This window comes from Pseudorca crassidens, chromosome 17 (assembly GCF_039906515.1).
Source record: "Pseudorca crassidens isolate mPseCra1 chromosome 17, mPseCra1.hap1, whole genome shotgun sequence".
In the NCBI taxonomy this organism is placed as follows: Eukaryota; Metazoa; Chordata; class Mammalia; order Artiodactyla; family Delphinidae; genus Pseudorca; species Pseudorca crassidens.
In genome coordinates, this window is record NC_090312.1 from 72,042,724 (window position 1) to 72,065,506 (window position 22,783).

At 38.7% G+C, this 22,783-nt stretch overlaps 1 protein-coding gene across 4 annotated transcripts in view; it reads right to left on the reverse strand.

Moving 5' to 3' along the window:
- The window catches only part of PREX2 (phosphatidylinositol-3,4,5-trisphosphate dependent Rac exchange factor 2), a 286,239-nt gene that overhangs the window by 20,776 nt on the left and 242,680 nt on the right, over positions 1-22,783 (reverse strand). For all 4 annotated transcript variants that reach the window (XM_067712136.1, XM_067712134.1, XM_067712135.1 and 1 more), the window contains one exon: positions 2,140-2,242. In XM_067712136.1, the coding sequence (XP_067568237.1) occupies positions 2,140-2,242 (103 nt within the window). The remainder of the gene's footprint in view (positions 1-2,139; positions 2,243-22,783) is intronic.

A 22,783-nucleotide genomic window follows, 5' to 3' on the forward strand; every position in this document is an offset into this window, starting at 1 on the left:
TACTGAGCCCACGTCACACAACTACTGAAGCTCATGTGCCTAGAGCCCGTGCTCTGCAACAAGAGAGGTTGCCTCAATGAGAAGTCCACACAACTGCAATGAAGAGCAGCCCCCGCTCGACGCAACTAAAGAAAGCCCGCACAGAGCAACAAAGACCCAACACAACCATAAATAAGTAAATAAGTAAATAAATAAATAACTTTATTAAAAAAGAAAAAAAAAGATCAATTATCAGTCTCTTAGTCTTCCCTTGGAGAGGGCTCCTCCAAGTCTTACTGCAAACTCACTCTAACAGCAACAGAGTGAAACAGAAAGCTTAATCTCTTGCTGTATGTTTTAGCACCCAAATCCCAACCCTGATATGGATAATCACAAGTTTACTTTGATCTACTTTTTTAAAACCAAATTTGAATATCTACCCAAAAAATCCTTCCCAAACCTGCTGGCATTTGCATCTGTATTTGCCCTTTTCCAGCCGAACCACACTGTGTCATGTGCTCCTCATGGATCTGACCTTTACTTAGCAAATCCCTCTTGGACCTTGTGAGATCTTGGTTTTCAATATTCAGCTCTGCAGTTCTCAACCCGAAGCACCAACATACATGTGCTTGCTCTACCTCATCTCTGCAGACCCCAGGCTGGGCACTGGCCTCACTCAGGACTGTTTCCATGAATTATTCTTTTGACTTGGTTGACATTCTGTAGTGTAATCTTGGGAGCAAATCTATAGGGATTTATATGTTTGCTTGAGAGTTATACATTAAGTCTTTAGTAAATAAAGCAGACATAATTACAAAAGCATATCTTAAAAATTAAGTCACTCACTATCACTGGATAATTCAAACCCAATCAGCAAGTAGAGAGATTTGTTAAATCAATTTTCTGAGGTAGCCCTAATAAAAGGTAGAAGAATAAAATATAAAATTGATGTCTTTTAACTTCTTTTGTCTCTCTACTGACTTGTGTTTTTTCTACTAGATTAAGCACATTTTCCTAATAATCGGTACATTGGAGGTTAGTGCATTTTTGTTAGCTTTTTAAAGAATCTTAAGGGTTCAAAACCAAACTACCACACTTAAAACACTACTGAGCTATTGTACAGAAAGTTCAGGGAATTCTCTGGTGGTCCAGTGGTCAGGACTCCGAGCTTTCACTGCTGAGGGCGCAGGTTCAATCCCCAGTCAGGAAACTAAGATCCCGCAAGCCATGGGGCACACCCAAAAAAAAAGAAAGTTCATTCACTTCGTAAGAGTGTATTCTCACCTATAAGTACTTCAGTGACCTAAAAATAGTCCAAAGGCAGCTCTTCATCTTCTGCAGGAAAATTTGAGGTACGTGCTTTATCTTCAGAATAAGGCACAAACTTCTTAGCATGGTGCGGAAGTCCCTTCAAGATCTCCAGAAGCAAGCAGGGTCCTCAACTCTGTCCTCTTCCCCCTTCCCCAGTCTATTCCCCAGCCTTCCTAAATCACCTGCCTTTCCCAGAAAATGTCACATGTCCTTCTTTTTTTAAATTTATTTATTTATTTATTTATTTATTTATTTTTGGCTGCACTGGGTCTTCGTTGCTATGCGCGGGCTTTCTCTAGTTGCGGTGCGTGGATTTCTCATTGCGGTGGCTTCTCTTGTTGCAGAGCATGGGCTCTAGAGTGCAGGCTCAGTAGTTGTGTCTCATGGGCTCTAGAGCGCAAGCTCAGTAGTTGTGGCGCACAGGCTTAGTTGCTCTGCAGCATGCGGGGGAGCTTCCCGGACCAAGGCTGGAACCCGTGTCCCCTGCATTGGCAGGTGGATTCTTAACCACTGCGCCACCAAGGAAACCCACATGTCCTTCTATCTTGTAGTTTACGCTGCCCCAAATCCACTCCTGTCCATTTGCCTGGCCACCTCCCTGTCTTCCATCAGGTTACCTCTTAGACTTCCCTTTTCTCAGGTTGTCTAAGCTTCTTGGAGAACCCTCAGAGAGATGCCTGCGTGGTCTTCTTCCCCGGGAATCAGTGTTTCTTGTTCACCACTCACTTTCTGAGCCTGGAAAAGTGCCTGCCACATCCAGGTACCTGTCAGACACCTGATAAATGAACCAAGGAACCTTCAAACCCAGGGCGTGAGAAACAACTTCCTAAAATGTGTTGTGAGACTCACCTGCTTCCGCATCACATCTGTAGCCTGCATGATGTAGCAAGGAGGCAGTCCGTGGCTTCTGGCCAGAATGATGGCCTGCTCCAGGGTCACGCTCAGGGTGCACCTGCGGGCAAAGGCAAGGGCAAGTCAGACTCCACCGGTTCCCGTTAAGCTCTTCAAGACATCTGGGGCTGCTAATGAAGGGTGGAACAGTATGCCTCCTGGGAGAAGTACTCATTTTTCCCTGGGTATCTCCCACGTACTCATGAGGTACCCATGTTAATAAACTTCTGTCGTTTTCCTCTTGGTCATCTGTCTTTTGTTGCAGGAATCTCAACTGAGAAGTCAGAAGAGTAGAGGAAAAATTATTTTTCCTCTCCCACATGAATTTCAAAATCAAATAGCACCAGCCAAGTTCAAAACAACTGGACAATAGACCAGTGATTTTTCTACACAGAACACCTGTTTAAAAATAGATTACAGAGGTACACTGCTGGGGTCCTAAATTAAGTATTTAAGTTGAAAACAAACCCATAATGAACTCTGTTGAGGAGAGAGTTTATACACAGAAAATTAAGTAAGCAGAATTATAATAAATTTTATCGTCAGATATGAATCTTTACTGGTATTTCACGTAATTTAAAAGAAATGACTTACTAATATCTTTCATTCATGTTTACATATTCACAGTCAATAGAATTATACTGATTTATACCCAATATCTTAGAAAAAAGTGAAATTAATATTCACTAAGGTCAGAATTTTTTTTTAAAAGTGTGTTTCTTGGACCCAATCCAAAAGACTAACATTTTGAAAAGGAAATTTTAATGAGTTATTCAGCAATGTGGTGCCCAGAGCAGCCCGAAAGGAAATCCAGAATTCAGCACCCAAATTCAGTGATTGGTGAGCCTTGGTCCTCCTTCCTTTTAGGGCACTTCTTCCACATTTTTCTCTATAGCAACTCATAGGGAGCTAAGAACCCTCTACATTTGATAATATTTTCAGGTGCTGGTCTCTGAATTGTTTTTTTAGGGGTACCTTCTGCATACATTCCATAAAAATGTTCGTTACTTTTTTTTAGATGTTTTGCCTAACATCTATATTAGTGGATTTTGTTTCACTTCATTTTTCAATTTATTAGTATTTTGATTGTTTTTTCTCCATTTTTGCAATGACCTCTCTGTGGTTCGGCATTTTACAAATGTATTTTTCTAGATCTGTTTAGTTTTTCCCTACAAATGAAAGTTCTACAGTGCAATTATATATGAGGAATGTCGAACTCATTTATCCCTGGTTGTGAGGCTGTACCACAGAAGCCCAGTACACCTGGCAGATTCAGACACTGATGACTTGCAGGAAAGAGAAACGGATTTAAAACATTACTGCTGTAATTTTAGAAAGAACCTGACAAAATGCAACTTTATTATTACAATAATTGCATTCTAAGGAGAAACACGATCAGTTACATTGGCTGTTAAATGATGTGAAAAGCAGCTTCCTCGTTAACATTAACAGAGAACTCTTTAGAAAGCATTAAGAACACATATTCACATGGGCTAAAGTTTTATAATTAACTTCTAGTAGTATACGATGTTTATAAATACTTAATGTAGGAGTCTGACAATAATATAAAATTGTATATTACATGTACCTGCATGCATATGCCAATGCAAGTCAAGAGCTATAACTGACAGTTCATGTTCAAAAAATATCAAATTTTTACAAAGCATTTAATTGTCAAGCTAACTCAACACACCATAACCTTTTTCTCCTCCTTAAGGTCTCCTCTAGTCCAATTTTAAGTCCTTACTGATCCTAACATTTTAATCAATAATGCTCATGACACCAGCTGAATGAAGCTAAGAAAAAAATCTTGATCTTTTTCTAATCATACTGAAATATGTCTCTGCTTCCTGATGAAGCCTCACTTGCCCTCATCAACTTAACAACAAACACTTACTCATTGTGAAGGACCTTGAACAGGAAGCCTGTAATTTTTATCCATTTTCTTAACCTTTTTAAACTGATTTATTTCTCTCTACTTCAAGCTGTAGTAAACAGCAGTACAGCAGCAAATTATCTGCCAGAGACTTTAAGAGATTTTACTGTAATCTCCTGATCCATCAACGTGGCCCGTAACATGCTCTCGGACAGGGTACCTCCAAGTGTCACACCTTTAGAACCAATCACAAGTACATCATCTAATAGAAAAATCTAGCTTAAAATGGATACATAAGTTTTATTTCACCAGCATAGCAAGAGAAGATGGCTTCGTCTATACTTGCCTTTTTGTACTAACCATTGTGTATATTCCAATTAGGTCCCACCATTAATTTGAAATTTTTAAAAAGTGAAAAAATTTAAAAGAGACAGCCAGGTCAATGAGAGAAATATTGCCTATTCGATTCACAGTTGATTTATCCAATGGAGGCCTAGTTTTTCCATTGCAGCATCACAGAGTTCCATTCTCCTAAATTAAACATGTGGAAGAGCGCCAGCACTAAGCCCACAACTCTGCTTCCAACATATCATTACTTGCCTCATAGCTTTTTTTTTTTTTTTTGCGGTAGGCAGGCCTCTCACTGTTGTGGCCTCTCCCGTTGCAGAGCACAGGCTCCGGACGCACAGGCTCAATGGCCATGGCTCACGGGCCCAGCCGCTCCGCGGCATGTGGGATCTTCCCGGACCGGGGCACAAATCCGTGTCCCCTGCATCGGCAGGCGGACTCTCAACCACTGCGCCACCAGGGAAGCCCGCACCTGGTTTTTTGATGGTGCATAAATGTATACTCAGAGTCAGGCTTTACAAGGGATCATTTGATTTTATAGGTACTTCTCTGATTACCAGTGAGACTGTTCTGCTAATTCTGGGCAAGAGAATGAAGGAAACAGACCAAAGGCCAGGAATCCTAAGCAAATCCCATTCCATACGAGATTTCTTATCTGACCTGCGAATTTCCTTTCTAGAACTATCTCTGTTCTCACATTAGGCAGTTAAATTAAAATTTAAATAAATCTACATTTTTACTCCGTCCTGGAAAATACGGGCTCTCAGTTGTTCAGCTCCTTCTAGCTGCAATATCATTTTAAAAATTTAGACAATTCTTTCTCTCGGAGTCACAAAAATGAAAAAGTAAAATAAAGGTCACAGTGTAGAATTTGTCCTTCATAAAAAGGCAAATATAACATATACACTGAGGAAAGTTGTTCCATGATTTTAGTAATAAGACATCCCAAGTAACAGCTCTGCTTAGGGTATACTCCTGAGAACGTGTACTTGACAGGGCTGCAAAATTATGCAGAAATTGTGCATTTCCTCATAGAAAGAAAAAAGGAAAGGGTCAATACACCTGTGCTTATAATGAATAAATCTTCTTGACATATTTCATATTAAAAATAGATCCCACATCACTCAGGGATTTCGCATAGTTTTAATATGATAAATGTAACCTGTGGCCAATGGGTCCAATTTAATTTGAAAAGCACTTTGATTTAGCAATGCTATGGAAGAGTCACAAAGAGGTAACTTTCTATTCATCCACTCATTCAACAAATATTTTTGAGTGTCTACTTTGTAACGACAAGTACCATTAAGTGCTGGCAGAAGTAATTTACTTTCAAGCTAAAATCGTTGCGCTTCGGAGTCCCTTTTTCACAGGATCCCTAGCAACCTGTTCACATAGTCATAAGCTTTTACAAATTTGCAAGAGCCAAATGTTTTGACTGCAAATGGTTATGACTGCTGTCTTTTTATGTCCCAGCTTTCCTCTGTCACGTTCTGCAATGTTCCAATGGCCACAGTTCTTTCTGGAACTGAGCTAAAGGCAGTAGAATTAGGGATCCATTTAGGCTAGGTTTACTGGGACCTACGGATATGATGCACAGTCACTTATAGTTAGGTTATTACAATATCCTAGTGTAGGAATGGACTCCAGAGTATTCCCCCTGTGCATTGTACAGACTCACCCAAGGTTGAAGAGGACGTGCAGGGCCCAAGGCTGTAATGCAATGTGTTCATATCCCGGTGCACCCAGGACTCAGTGTGGTGCAGGAGAAACAAGGTTGGAATGTATAGAGCCAGACGCTACTCTGTGGAATATTCTTCCATACATTATGGTCCTCATGCTAAAGAACCTTCTGGAGGTTTTCATATTTGACAATTTTTAAACTTAAAATAATGTTGATGTTGGAATGTGTTGTCAATTCTTCCGTAAGATTATGATGTTATTAGATTATGATAATTACATGAAGTTCACGACAAACTTTCACCAACATCTCCTTTATAAATTGGGGTTTGGTTGAAATAGAGTTCACATGACTATCATTTGGCACTTGATAATATGATTCTCTGTGATTTTTATTTCATATGTTTGTCCCAACTGATCCTAGAACATCCGGTATCAACTTTATTTTGTGTCGAACTGTAGAGCTTAGGGTCAGGAAAAGCATGTGAAATGGTCTCCTGTTTGCCAGTCCTATTTCTCGATGCCAGGGGGCTGCAATGAGCAATAACCAACACCCACTCCCTCCCTCCCTCAACTCAGTCTCACTGGAGAGACAAAGCTTAGTTCTCCTAAATTAGTTTAAATGCAACATATTGTATTTCAACCATTTATTAACTCATATCTATTATACTACATTCAGTTCACTTTTAAGACTTCAATTCTTATTTGAAGCAGGTTATGTGTTAATCTTTTTATAAAAACATGGTAATCTTTTCCTTTAAGATGACTCATCACATTTCTATAATAAATCAGATAAAAGATTCTCCAAACCCGAGGACCTTCTACATATTTGGTCATTTACCATGATCACAAAAACACCAGTTTTACTTTAATTACAATTTAAAACCTCCAGAGTTCTAAAGCCTCATTTAATGTTGATTCGAACGGTACTAAAAAGGAAGCCAATCTCCCAAGGGTTGAAGTGCATCAAATTGAACACTTGGGGAGATGCATCATCCCTTTCGGGCCACCAGGGTGATGCAGTAACTCACAGAGAAACTGACATGGCAAACCAGAACAACGGTATGTTTATGGCTTTGCACTGTGGATTTCTTTGCTGACTTTCAGCATGTTCACTGCCGGGAACTCTGATGTTTTGCCTGGCAGCTAACCATATTGTTCTCTCTTGGGTGGTCCCAAACTTTGTTATTACTAGTGGAGGAGGGGCATTGAGATTCTAATTATAAACTGACACCTTAAATGAAACACATGAAAAACTAGTGTAATGAGGATCTCTGAATTTGTAGCCACAATAATTTGCCTTAAATTCACATTATGTAGATGTTGAAGTGAAAAACAAAAAAAACTTAAAAGGTAATTAAAGAGAGAAAAATGCAATCTTTCGCAAGGGATACTTTGCTTTTATTTCTCCATATTTTAAAAATTGAGAATGAGACTGAATATTACTTTGCAAATTTCTATTGTATCCCTCAATAATGTTACATACTCAATTACCACTAAAAACTGTGCCCCAAAACAAACCCCACTGGAGCCACTGAATTTAGGGATACATGTTTCAACTTAAAAGGTTACTTGAGCAGTGATTTTTTCACTCTTTTGTGCCATAACAGAATTGAGGCACTTGGATAAGTTATGTTCATTTTTTTGTGTGTGTGCTAGCACAGTATAATTAGCAGGATAATTTCCTGTTAGAAAAATATGATAAATGGAAGACACACACCCACAGTTGAAAGGCATATGTTGGGGTTTCTGAGTTTAAAGGACCATATGCCAAACAATGGTTTGTTTTTTTTTTCTTGCGGTACGTGGGCCTCTCACTGCTGTGGCCTCTCCCGTTGTGGAGCGCAGGCTCAGCTGCCATGGCTCACGGGCCCAGCCGCTCCGCGGCATGTGGGATCCTCCCGGACCGGGGCACGAACCCGTGTCCCCCGCATCGGCAGGCGGACTCTCAACCACTGCGCCACCAGAGAAGCCCCAAACAATGGTTTTGATCTGCTCTGGAAAAGGCAACATTAGACATGTCCCCTAACAATCTATATAAACTGGCTAAATATTTCAATATTTACTTCAATATTTCATTTGGAATTATTTGCATTCATATACAGGTTAATTTGATTTTGTGCTAGATGAATATAAAGTGAAATAATTATTTAACCATTCTGAAATCAGTGAGTTTTGCCCCAATGTAGAATTCCACCCAATGATCAGAGTCTTCATTTTGTTTTTTAGCTCCGGATTTCCATGTGTATTGCCTCATTTTCACCACCCTTTCTAACTGTGATACTGCCTTTAGTCACAAAAATAAGAGGGAAAAAATTCCCTTAGGGAAAATGCATGGCTCAGAATCTATGTATAAAGACAGTCTGAAGACCCTATTCTTTGATGACATTCTTCCCATGAATTATTTGTCTTGATATAGTTGCAGCTGTTTATATTTAGAATCTTACAGATTTAGATCTTAAAACGTACAATCAATTTCCCCGTATTCTATGACAGTCTTTTTTGCTCCTTTAATTAAAAGCCAGGTCCATTATCCTTGTTCAAGTGACTGTCACTAGTAAGTTATTAGGAATCTAATTAGCCGTGGTTCTCCAGGATACTTTATTAAGCTGAAGTTACCTGGGCAGCTTCAAAGTTTGGAGAGGATAATAATGACTATTTCAATCCCAAGAGAGCGAAGTAGGTGAAATAAGCTGGAATATCGGCAGATACTACTGCTATTTGCCCACCACTCTTTCATACCCAGCTTTTTACGACAGATGGAAGATCCTGTGATCACCTGGTCTTATGCACTCTGCAGCATCATCTGAACTTCAGTCCTACAGAGCCTAAGGCAAACTAGTTTCAACAATCTTTGAACTAAAGACACATTTTCTCCCTGTTGGAAAAAATGTAAATGATTCTGCTCAGTTTCCAAATATTTTTACTTCTTCCTTGTGCTTTTCTCATAATCCCATTTAATCAGACAGTAAAAACAAACAGTTGTAGGAAATATCTGAGTTAGAGATTCTCCATTAACATTTTTTAAATCTAATCTAAATGTTAAACTTCTTGAAATGTGCTACCAAGTTACTATAATTTAAAGTGTCTGATGAGTTAGTTCTTAGAAACATTGTTTAAAAGACACTGTGTAGTAATGTGTAGTAATGGGTATAGTAAGTATAGTGCAATCCCAGATCCTCATATATATATATATTTTTTTGCGGTACGCGGGCCTCTCACTGTTGTGGCCTCTCCCGTTGCGGAGCACAGGCTCCGGATGCGCAGGCTCAGCGGCCATGGCTCACGGGCCCAGCCGCTCCGCGGCACGTGGGATCTTCCCGGACCGGGGCACGAACCCGCGTCCCCTGCATCGGCAGGTGGACTCTCAACCACTGCGCCACCAGGGAAGCCCCAGATCCTCATATTTACTGATTTTTAAATGTTAAGTGCCAGCATTCAAAGAAATAAGAAAGTTGTTAGAAGAAATAAGATGCAGAAATTATCTAATTCCTTAAAGGTGTATTGTGCGATATTTCTAGTGTCTTCAACCTTCCCATTTTTGCAAAGCCTTCCCAAGGGAAGATGTGGTCGAGATTAAAATTATTGCTTTCCTAAAATCTTTGTCTAGTCTTTTATGATGACCCCCTGTTTCACCTCCAGACTGAAATACAAGCTTCCAAGCCGTTCAAACCAAACTCATCAATTACAAGAGATTAACGTATGTGCGGCAGGTCCACGTGCTAATATACCTACTCTAGTACCTTTCACACTTATTAATTTCATATTTCTTACTATCCCTCAAACCTCTCCTCTCTGGCCGCTCTGCTAATATCAACTCTTTGCCTAGATTGGTGCAACCTGGCTCAGGCTCTTCTTGTCTTGCCTCTTCCCACTATTCATCAAAGGTGATCTTTTAAAAATGCAGATGGCTTTCCATTGCGTAACTTGAAATACAAAGTCTTCACAATATGGTCTCTGATTTTCCTTACTTCTACTCCATGCTTCAACTATACTGTTCACAGTTCTCTGAAGTCACCTCCTCTCAGTTCTCATATGCTGCTCTCTTCCTGATATGATCTCAGATGCCCTGCTTTGGGTCACATATCATGCCTCTGGTCATGCTATACTTGTCTGAAAGGTGTAGGGATGAAGAATACGGGCATTAGAGGCAAACTTCCTAAGCTGGATCTTAAATTTGCTAATAAACTCCATGACTCTGGGCAAGTAACTTAAGCTACTGACACTGTTTCCTCATCTGTAACTTGAGTTTAATGATAGTACGCACCTCAGAGTGTTGTTTTCAGGATTACAGGAAATAATTCATATATAGTACTTAGCACAGGACATAGCATGTAGTACATTCTCAACAAATGTTAGCAATTTTCATTAATATTACTACACCACCACCAATAGGCCAGACTAGTGTCTGTACTGATTGTAACCTTCCTAGACCCTAGCATACTTCCCAGGATTAAGTAAGCATTCAATATACAGTTATTGAAAAGAAATGACATGAATTCCTAATTCATGCCAACAGTATTATACGTAACTCCTAAAAGATACAATTCATTTCTTTATACTCTGCATTTGCCATCTATGTGTTCAAGAAGTGTTCACTTATTAAATAAATTTGGTAAAGTAATAAATGAACTGTAGAGACAATAGATTTTAGTCAAAGAACAACCACAGCTTCCCCTACAACTTCTAAACGGTATATAGCTTTTCTTTCATGAACAATGACTTGCATTTCCCTTTCTCAGGATTTAATTACTGCTCGTACCACGGCTTCTGATGAACAACTCTCGATGAGTTTTGTTAATGATTGGGAATTATGTATTATAATATACTGATTCATTATTCTTACATTAATTCTATTAATTAACACTTATTCGCTCATCAAAATGGTCTATGTATCATTTACCTATTTTCCAGGTTCAGAAGAATACATTTGGAACCCTTGCAGAATCAATTCTTTAACACTGTCAAAATGACATGTTATATATGCTTCCCCTCTCCTGTAGTTTCAAAACCATGTGTTCATTTCTTTGAGTCACTTCATGAAAAACCCAATCCTTTGGCTCTCTTTCTCCTATTGTCCATATTAAAGTAAACTGGTGCTACACAGTATGGCTGGCTGGCTTCCCAATGTGGTCCCCTTGTCAAGACCTCAGAATTGCTGGGAGAGCAAGGACCTCTCACTACCCTAGTTTGGGGTAGCGCAGTGCATGCCCCAGAGCAGTGCTCCACAAATAACTCCTCTGTCCTTCAATGAATGAATGCACAAATGCCAGAACCTGATTCTTTCCAAGTCCTAAATATCTGTTGTTATTCTAACACATACTCTTGATTTTTGACACGAGGGAAGAAGACTTCCTGTCCTTGAATTCAAGGGGATCCCGTTCTGCTGTTCTTGAACAACTTTCTACAAGCTATCAATGGAGGATTCTAAAAATAAGCTCTAACAGGGTCCAGTGCTTTGTGTATTCTACTTCTTATAGGTCAGAGGAGTGAATTCATATTTTTCATACTCTTCTTACATCCTATCGTGACTCATCACTGTGATTTCTCCAGCTTTACTGAGGTATAATTGACATGTAACATTGTGTTGGTTAAAGTTGTGTATATTTGACTTGATACACTTACATGGTGCAAGACGATTACCACTATAGTTAGCTAACACCTCCATCACATAATTACCACTTCTTTTTTGTGGTTGAGAACAGTTAAGATCTACTCTCTTAGCAACCACTGTGATTTTGTTTTACATACAAAGGTTTCCCTATTTTATTTTATTTTCCCTTTACATAGAAAAGGTTTCCCTATTTTAGTAGGTATGATCTAGTCATTTTAAACAGATGCATTTCATATTTCTACCTCTGCAATGAGAAGATGGATTCACCATCAGAAACACAGATGAAGATAGAAACAACTGAGTGTACACTATTGCCAGGTCCTGCAGTAGATGTTTTCACATATGTTACTCACTTAATCCTCATGCCACCTTTTGCAAAAAGAAATTCTTATTCCCATTCCACCAATAAATCTCTGAGAGACCATGAAGGAATCATGGTCACACAGTAAGTAACAGGATTCAAAACCAGTTTTCTAATTCAAAATCCAGAGCTCTTTCCATTATTCCAAAATCACATCACATAGATCACTGCTTTTAGAGAATCCCAACTCCCCACATCCCTAATTCAACAGTCCCAATCCTGGTCTCAGCATTGCATGCCAAATGCAGTGTTTTGGTAGAGACTAATGCAGCCAGACCAAACGACTTCACTACGAATGTAGACCTCATCGTACTGAAATGTGTTCATGATTAAAAAGAAACTAGATTTGAAACCTGCTGAACAATTCTATCGATTTAAAGCAATCACGAAGTAAAAATAAACTGAAGGAAGACTGCGTTCCTTCTCTACTACAGATGTGCATTTTTCTATATAAAATGCACTGTGCTGGGTAAGGCATGTTCATTCCTGCAGTGATCTCATTTATTCTGGTTTCTAATTACTTCTAACTACTGAGCACAGGGCACCACTGTGAAAAGTATACTGGCAACTAGAAGGAAGCGCCCGATTGAAGAAACTAATTGTTTACTGTTGCAGGGTTTTATTTTCCCTGCCTCCTTTTATTACCTCACACGGAGGAAGAACTATACGTCTGAGGGCTAAGGCAGTATGTTAAATAGGAATCAATGCCGAAGTGCTGCTATGGCTCAACACAGGCAGAGTGTCTGCACAATTCATATGGAAAGGACCTCTGCTGATCTATTGGTCCTGCCCAACTTGGTCACCCTGAGCAATGCGTTTGTGATAAGTGAAAAGCTTGAGAAAACTGCCACCAGCCAGCCCAATACCTCTGTCCTTGTTCCCCTATAACAGAGAAGGCACTTTTCTTAATGAAACATGGAAATACTCTTACGTGAAAAAAGGGCCAACAGTTATTTGTTTTCAAAAATACAGAATTCACTTAGAGACACATATGCATGGATAATAAAATATTAAATATTTACATTCTCCCTTTAGGAGAATTTGAATGGCGGTCTAACAATAAGTGCAATCTAAAAGCCAGTGATCCTTCAGGCAAGTTTCCAGTACATTTTATAGACATAACTTCCGGGTGTCTATTGATAATTTCAACATTATTATTTGACTCCTGTCAAAGAGACAGTACTGATGAGATCTTCCCATGACTGTACTAACTCCTATGTCTCATAGTCTGGAGCTGAAAGACAGGGGTTAATGAGTATTTGAAAAAAATAGCAAAGAGATGGCAAGCAGAGATGGGCACCATGGAAAACAACTGAACACAATGGAAAAGCAATGGGCAACAGCTGGAGAGAGATCCTGGCAGCAGCAGCAGAGTCAAATTGAATACGTGGTTCACTCCGTATATCTTAAGGCAAAAAATAAATCACATGTAAGGGGCACATTTTCAGCATTGCACAGGGAATTAGCCATGAAATTCCCATTAAAGATAACAGGACTTTCTACTGCAACTTTCAACACATTCTCGGAAAGTTCTCAGTGTCTAGCTTTAAACCTAGGCTTCAAAAACATTGCACATCCCTCATTCTCCTCTCTTCAAGCACATTAGGGTGTGTTTTTCTTTGACACGTTTCATTGCTGAGGTGAGCACAGAGGTAACTGAAGACCTTCGGGGATGGGTAATTGAGCATTGAGGGGCTAGAGGAGGTATTTGCTCGGCTGAAAATGCGTATGAATGTGAAACATCTGTGTGTAAGGTAGGACTCTACCACTGTCACCAGGTTTGAATCTGCTCCTCTGCATTTTAAATTCTTCAGCCTGGACTCTTTCACCAATTGATTTTATTTCTGTTTCATGTTTTTGGAACTTAACTGAATAGGTCGGGTACCTATCCCAGCTACTCGAAGTTCCTCAACACTCCCTCTCTAGTTCGTCTTTTCTCTTGGCTGTCTGACTTTTGTCCTTACTCCTTGTAGGTTCTCTGATGACACCAATACTTAAGGGGTGTCCAGTATGCGATTTTCATCTGTTTCCCCCATCCTTTGACATTGTACCATAATTGTTTTCTCTTTGACCTGTTTATCCAAGATACTAAATAGATTTGTTTGAATATTTTTCACTCCTTTCTCGTGGATCCTACAGTGTTTTATTCTGAGGCTCCACGGGTGCACAGAGGACAGGGCAGTGGAGAACCAGGGAATATTAATACTCTCTTTACTCTCCCTGGTGATTTTTTTCTCACCTTCCACAACGGGCAGCCAATTATTCTTTGCTTACACTTCTGTGCCTTTTCCTGGAATATCTCTTCCCTGCTCCTAACACCTGGTTTGTTCCCAGAAAATTCCTAGCAGTGTTTTTCCATTACCCCTTGAGATTACATATATATGTTATTATTTATTGTTATTATATCCATTTGTACTCATATATACTTCTAGCCCTTGCTGACTATGAATCCATCAAAGTACATCCCCATATAGGTACGTTGTGAGCATCTAAAGCTGAACATGTAACAGATTAATTCAACATTCCTCTCCCCAGTCCCCTCAAAGACAAATGCATGTTCCCCCCCACACACCGTGGCATCTTCCCTCTCCCAATCTTTCCCAGCTGGAATCATCAGAAACTCTCCCTCTCCCATGCTCTCTATTCCTCACCAGTTCATCTAGTTCTGTTTACTGCCTTTTCATATCTTTCACATCTGTCTTTTCCCTTCTAACCTCTGTGCCAATACCTTAGTTTTGTATCTCATCATGTCACTGTACTCCTGTAAAATCCTAGCTGTCTCCCTGCCTCCATCCTTGTCCCATCATAGACCATGGTAGTGATCTTTATTTTTAAAATATTTTTTAAAACATCTAATCATGTTATTCTTTTGCTGAAAACCTTTCATTGGCTTCCCAGGGCCTCTAGGAGGGAGTCCCAAACCCTTAACCCAGCAGGCAGGGCCGTCCATGCTCCAATTCCTGTCTTTCTTGCTCCTTTCTTCTCATTTCACCGCCCAGAAACAGCCAGCTCTTTCTTGTGACCTCCAGCCCCGTCGTACGCTATTTCACACCTCGATATTGTATTTTCATACTATTCCTTTACACGGAACGTCCTTCTCCATTTCCGTCACCTGGTAAACACTACTCATGCTTTAAAACCTATAACAGGTGTTACATTCCATCCTTCCTGCTTAACAGGATTTAAATCTCACTCCTCGGTATTCCTCCCCAGGATGTTAGATGACCTATTGCCAATTTAAAATTAACATCTTAGAGGTAAAAATTGCTGCTTCCTCCCTTCAACTTCCTCCACGCCACCTGCTCTCCTGCTCTAGGTCACAGAGAAAAAGAGGCGATTCGGAAAGTGCTGGCAGACGAACCAGTTATATTGGAGAGATACCCATATTTCTTGGCTTATGTCGTCTATTACAGCACTTATAAACCCACTAGCATTGAAGCCCTCAGGAAGAGATCCTAGAGAATGACTGGAATTTTACTTTGCTTTAAATATCATTTTGCAGGTTTAGGAAAAACAATAACTTCAGTTTCTTTAAAAGAAAATTTGAAGAATCATGCCCTATTTAACGCTTTTGAAAGTCAATTCTATGAATACATGTATCACTTTTAAATAGCTACATTTTAAAAATGTAAATACTTAAATTTTACTAATATAATAGTAAAATTGAGTTTTGCAAAAACATGAAATATCACTCCAAATTACATATTTAGATTATTTTATCAAGGTATGTTTAATGTGCCTAGAATTTTCCAATCTTAATGATAGGAGGTAATAATGTATAAGCTCTGGCTTTATATGTACTTAAATTAAAGCATGTCTGGCCCATGATTACTGGCTGGCAGAACTAGAAACCATTGCAATAAGAAGTGACTCTCATTATTACTGTGTTATTCTTCTTTCATAGTAAACTAATGAAAACAACGAACATTTTAAAATAGAATAATTTAATGCACTAAATCAAGATTCATATCAATTGCAAAGAAAAATCTAAGGAAGAAAACAAATATATATGTAAATCTGGCCATCTACCTCTTCAGAGTAAAGAACTTTTATAAAAGATAATGAAACAAGGTAAAAGAGTAAAACTTATATTTGAAATATTTGATTTCTTCCCATAATTTTAAGGGAATAACCTTATTTATCTGTTTGTTTAAATTAACATAAATCGTGGAGTTTTATTTGCCTACTTTACAACTCAGTATAATTTGAAAATCTGCGTTTACTTTTCTTTTTTTCCCCCAGCTTTACTGAGGTATAACTGACAATTAAATATGGTATAAATTTAAAGTATACAACCTGTTGATGTGATATACATACACATTGTGAAATATTCATCACAATCAAGCTAATTAACATATCCATCACCTCACATAGTTACCATTGTGTTTTTCTTTTCTTTTTTGGTGGTGAAAACACTTAAGATCCACCCTCCCAGGGCTTCCCTGGTGGCACAGTAGTTGGGAGTCCGCCTGCCGATGCAGGGGACGCGGGTTCGTGCCCCGGTCCGGGAAGATCCCGCGTGCCGCGGAGCGGCTGGACCCGGGAGCCATGGCCGCTGGGCCTGCGCGTCTGGAGCCTGTGCTCCTCAACGGGAGAGGCCACAGCAGTGAGAGGCCCGCGTACTGCCAAAAAAAAAAAAAAAAAAAAAAAGATCCACCCTCCTAGCAAATGTCAAGTATATCATACAGTATTATTAAGTATAATTGCATTGTTGTTATGTCACATCTCCGGAATTATTCACTTTGCATAACTGAAACTTTGTACCCTTTGACCAGTTGTCTCCCAGTTTTCCCCTTCTCCCAGCCCCTGGTAACCACAATTCTATTCTCTGCTTCTATGAGTTTGGCAGAGTCATTAAGATTTATACTTATGGCATGAGTAGGATATATTCTTTCTCCCAGAGCCCCATTATTATAGCATCTTATTTTTTCTCTTCTAAAGATTAGTGCACAATTTTATATTTTCATTTTTGAGGTTTTTTTGGTTTTCATTCATAATGATTTTATTAGATATCTAACAAATGAGAATGGTTGCATTGATCATCATCAAATTATAACTGTTAAAGAAAAATAATCAAAACTGCAGCCATATCTAATAACAATTTTAAACACCACCTCTGTCATTGCTACTACTACCTTTATATAAAAGAAGTGTTTTGGACTAATGTGTTTCAGATTCCTGACTATACGAGCATAATTTTAGGACTTCTTATTGCAAATGTCCAGTATCCTGGCATCATGAGTTAGCAGTTTCTTTTGTTCTATTTAGCCATCTTTCTGGAGATTTAAAATTCAAGATTTCCACTAATCTTGCTGCTAATCTTCCAAGTCATTTTTGGACAGAAAAATAAATGGATACATTTCAAACCTACATTTGCTTATTGCAGTAATTTATTTTTGCCCTCCCATACCTGGAGTCTAACCTACACATGGAAATCCCCGGAGTAAATCCACTCCTCTTACTTGATGTGTTTTTGGCTGCACAGTGGAGAAAGATGCAGCTTCATCGTCTGCCCTGTTAGGACTCTCATTACCTAAGCCAGGTTACCTTGAGTGCTCTCCTTTTATAAGATTCTGCATTTCCTTAATCTGGGCCTATCTGTCAATTTGTCCTTTGATGCCACGGTGATGACAGAATAAAATATTGCTAAGAAAGGGTCCTTAAATGTCAAACAAAAGTGGTTTTTAAAATTGTTAATTGATAGTTACCTAAAAACTGTTTTTTTTAATTGCTTATATGAACCAAGAATCACTACACTGCTTCATTTGAAATGAAAACTGTTTCATTAACCAAACTGGTAATACGTATTTCCCTTTAGCTGTTTTTATATTTTAACTCCTGGATCTCAGTTTTCTAACAAACGCTTATAATCATACTTTGGGTCCTATACTATGGTCACATGATAGGTTTTGTAAGTTTCTGCTGGAAGAGGGATGATTCTGAGAATTCAACCACCCTCTGCCATCCTGTCCAATGTGAAAAAATGTCTCAATTTCTAAATAACCAACTAAGAAGTGCATTTTGGAAATATACCCTTTTAAGTTGGAAACTTCATATTATATAGTTTATTAGTCCCTAAATTTTTATATATGTTAAAATGAGTTTCCACAATGTATAAAAGGAAAAGCAGTCTAACGCTGGAATACATAGATGGCAGCCAACTTGATGCTCATCATCATTATGCTTTTCAATAATGAGAACAGGCTGACCTTGCCACGGACTGTTTCCTCCTCACACCTGTGTGGGGTTCAAAACAAGTGATTATGATGCTGCTGTTACAGGTGCTGGTGAACCCCTGACACAGTGAGCCCCTCCTGACGCTGCTGTTCACATCCCTCACTGGTGACTGAACACCAAGTATGTTAGCTAATGCAGGGCCTTGTTTCCTGGAAGAGATTCATCCTCACAACAAAACATAAAGATAAAAGGGAATTTATGTGTACAGATCTCCAAGGTTTTGATACTAAGACATCACAGGTGAGTCAGACGTGAGGCCTGTGTTCAAATCACCCCACCTTCCTGCAGGACCATCCCAGGACTCCGACACTGCTGAAAATCCATTATTAACAGGTACAAAGAGTACGTGTACAAAAAGTCCCTGGAACAGGTCCTTAAAGGGAAACACTGTGATTCCAGATTCCTTGCTCTCACTAGAAATTTTCTTGACATAACCTTTCAGGTAGCCTCTGGAAATGTCCACCTACTGTTTCCACTGGGGAAGGAAGCAGAAGCAAATGTAGTGCGAGGAATATGGCATCTCTGTTTTTGGATGCGGTAAGACTCATGCTTAGGCTTTACAACATTTGCGGTATGCTGATTCATACCAGTTAAAGGAAAACAGTTGGCTATTAGGCAGGGATGGGAATAAAGAAGCAAAACAAAACGAAATACCGCAGTGAGTGGAAGGATGCTGCAGTAGGAAATAAAAGGGAAATTTAGAACCCATGTGGCATGCTTGTGGGTCTGCAGCAAATAACTGCATGGAACAAAAGAGAACGTTAAAAGCCACAGTGCTGATTCAATACTTTACAAACTTTCAAACTGGCAAAAAATAATTTTGCCTAAAAAGCAGATATATGGACAATATAAAGCATGACTCTTTGTGGGAAAGAAAATTCAAAGGATATTCAAATGTTTGTATTTGCTAATCAAAGAAGTATAAATTAAAGCACTGAGGAAATACAATATCGTTGTACACCTGGTAGAGAAGCACAATAGATAAATGGGTTCTAACACCCTCTGAAGACAAGGTAAAGATGGCAAACAACTATCTAACCTTCTGTTGGGTTTTTACAAGGACAATCCTTTTGGAAACTTAAATAATAATATATTAACCAAAGAGGTTTAAGCTCTTTGACACACTAATTGTATCTGGAGGATATTTTTGTTTACTTTTAGCTTAGTGGAAAATAAAATTGAAATCTGAACAGCTACATAAAGATGTCTCTCTGCATTAAGGGCAGTAGAGAAAGAAGATAAACCACTAAATTAACAGTTTAGTAAACTGTGGTGTATCAAGTGGCTAGAATATTATGTAGCAAATAAAAGTGATCACGGGAAAGTCTGTGTGGACATTTTAGATAGATGATAGACAGGTAGATAGGTAAATAGATACTATGAGCGTAAAGCAGATTATTAAACTATACTAATAAAACTATGATCAGATGTATGTTGTTTGATAGAAGGTGCAAGAGATGATTCAAAATGAAAATGAAAGAAGGCAGGTCAGGATAGGAAATTTTGGAAAATTTCCATTTATTAAACTACCTTTTAATATCATGTATACTGTTTAAAAGGCAAAAACCCTGATCTTAAAAAAAGACAATCTTCTTTCACTATTCAATAGCAATGGAGATATTTAATGTAAGTCAATGGCTGAGGAAAGTGTGTGCAGGCAAGTTCATCAGCAGAATTGTAATGCACATAAAACACTGCCCCAGGAAAGAGAATTTAATAAACAAAGCTGGGCTAAACGCTCTGAAAAGATTTTAATAATTCATCCTGAATCCTATTCCTCCTAATCTTGCATTCACTGTTGTATGCCACCCTGCCCTCTAATTCAGGTTGGCATTAAAACGTCTAAACCTTAATGCTAATTAAATCTGCCTTTTCATTCTGAAAAATCACATTCTTCTCTTTAATGTCAAACATAAGCCATATAACTCTATACTTGAAAAAATGTTAGATTCCCTTTTTTGGTGAATAAAATCAGAAAAGGCAGGAAGCTGATTATCTAATGGGGATACCATGTTGTTAACCATTTCTCATCTTAATTTCAGAAGCAAATGGTAAAACAGTCTGTGTAGTATTAATTCTGATTCATGTTATCAACTTCTCCCCTTTGCCAGAACCTGAGGGTAAACCTCCACGTTCAGTGTTTACTGTAAATGTGGATCTACTCGGGTTTCTTTCTAGCTGCCTGAATTATAATTACTGAAGAATTGTTTTAGGAACAGTCTTATGTGAGATTTCTGATTCCAATATAAATTAGCACACATTTTATCACCATGAAAAATCTAAGCATAGCCTTCCCTGAAAGACTAAAGATAACGTTAAACTCCTATTTTATTCTGCATAATAGAAAAATAAAACCGTACTATTTTCAAACAGTTTTAACCTTAATTTCGGCATCTGTCATGGGGAATTTGTGCCTACACCTCAGTAAATGTCTCTGAAATGAACTAACTAAAGCCATATTTATTTTGAACTGGAGAAATGGAAAAAGTCAAAATACTTTGAAATTTCAATGTTTTTTGTGATTCCAACACACTAATCAATGAATACAGCAATTATAAAATGGTTGTGGAACATCAATCTGTTTCTCCTTCCCATCAGTAGTTAAATTCTAAAATTGTTCATGGGGCACCTCAGAGAATAATTTGGACAAGTTGGTCACGGTTCTAGGATTAAATGGCAATTAAAAAAAAAATTTTTTTTTTTGGTCTCACTGTGTGGCTTTCGAGATCTTAGTTCCCCGACCAGGGATCGAACCTGGGCTCCCTGCACTGGAAGCACAGAGTACTACTGGACTGCCAGGGAATTCCATTAAATGGCAAATTTAACTGCATTAACTTCCAGTAAATTCATGTGGAGATAAGAGCGTATGCTTGTAGTTTGAAGCCTGGAGTGTCCCTTGGTTGTCACAGTCCTCAGATAACTATGATCTTGCACCAGAGTAGGATAAGGACATTAATCAAGGGGATGACACTTTGCCGAGGCCACAGTGGCCGCTGTGCTGGTCCTTAAGCACATCATGCTGGTCCCCACTCGGCCTCCCACATTTGTACTCTGCTCCCTAGATGGAACGCTCTTTCTCTGAGATATCTGCATAACTCACTCCTTCATTTCACACAGGTCTCTAATGAAATTTCCTCCATGGAAGGTGCCCGCCCTTCATCCCATCTTGTCCCTTTTTACCTCTCTGACTTCTGTTCTTTTCTGTATTTATTCCACCTACTACATTACTCATTTATTTGTTTACTTGATCATCTGTTTCACCCCAACACGGTTTACATTATATGAGAGAAGGAAGGGGTTTTTTTCAGTGCTTTATCCCAGCAACTAGAACAGTGCTGGCACATAAACAGTGCTCAACGCATATTCACTGAGTGACTGAATAATAAATGAATGAATGAATGAATGGGAACAGAATGAATGAATATGACTGATCAGAGGGAGAGAGCATTTCTCTGCTAGTAAAAAAAATGATGAAATAATATTTTACTCATTTAGTTGCAGATGATACTTCAATTAAGCTCTTAGTAAGCTTGCAATAGAGCACAAAGTACACAGCCATTAAAATAAAGCAGAAAACTCTGTATATTGTATCACCCACAAAAATTTAATTCTCCTTCTAGAGAAATAAAGTCTTGTCACACTTCATAAGCAAGAACATGCTGCGTAGGACGCGTAAACTAGAATTCAGGCACATCAAGTCGAATGCAGTGTCACAGATGAGAACCTGCTGATTTGAACTTTCTCCCTCTTTCTACCTCTTTAAAACCCTGACCCATCAAAACCCATTTCAAACGCTACCTTCTCCATGGCAAGTTCTAACCATCTCAAAGATCTATGTTCCTTCTGAACCTTATTTTTTGGCTGTAACTTTCCTAGATCATTTATTTTTCTTCGTAGTCTAGGTAATCTGTTATTTTTGTTACTTTTCATTATGTTTTTGTCATCTTATTTTGTCATACGATTATTTACTATGATTTTTGTTGTTCATGTTTTATGTCTCTAACATGAATATCACCCATTTATGACATTACCAGCCAATAGCACCAACTGCAGTCCTTTGCATGGGTTAATTAGCAAGTAAATTTGAATAAACAATAACCACCATCCACTCAAAATCTAACTGGCCTCATACTAAGAAGAGACTATGAGTGGTGACAGCAGATTCTCTGCTACAATGAGGACTAAATGCTGCCCTATTGTTTCCACCTACATGGTTTCCTTTCGCTGTGAAAATGGAGAGGTGATAGAAGAGGAACAAGTGATTATGAAGAAGGACCTGACTCGGGGTTCTCCCCTCACATTTGCATCTGATGTAGCTGTAGGAATTTATGCACCTACCACAGCTTGCCCAGACACAGCACTGCTGCTTAAGACAGACCAGCTGAAGAGGACCTATCTAAGACTTCTCCTCACATTTTCAGGAAGAGCATATCGTGTGGGCTCCTGGAGTATGATTTGTCCAGGAGTAGGAAGACAGTAGTAACTCCAA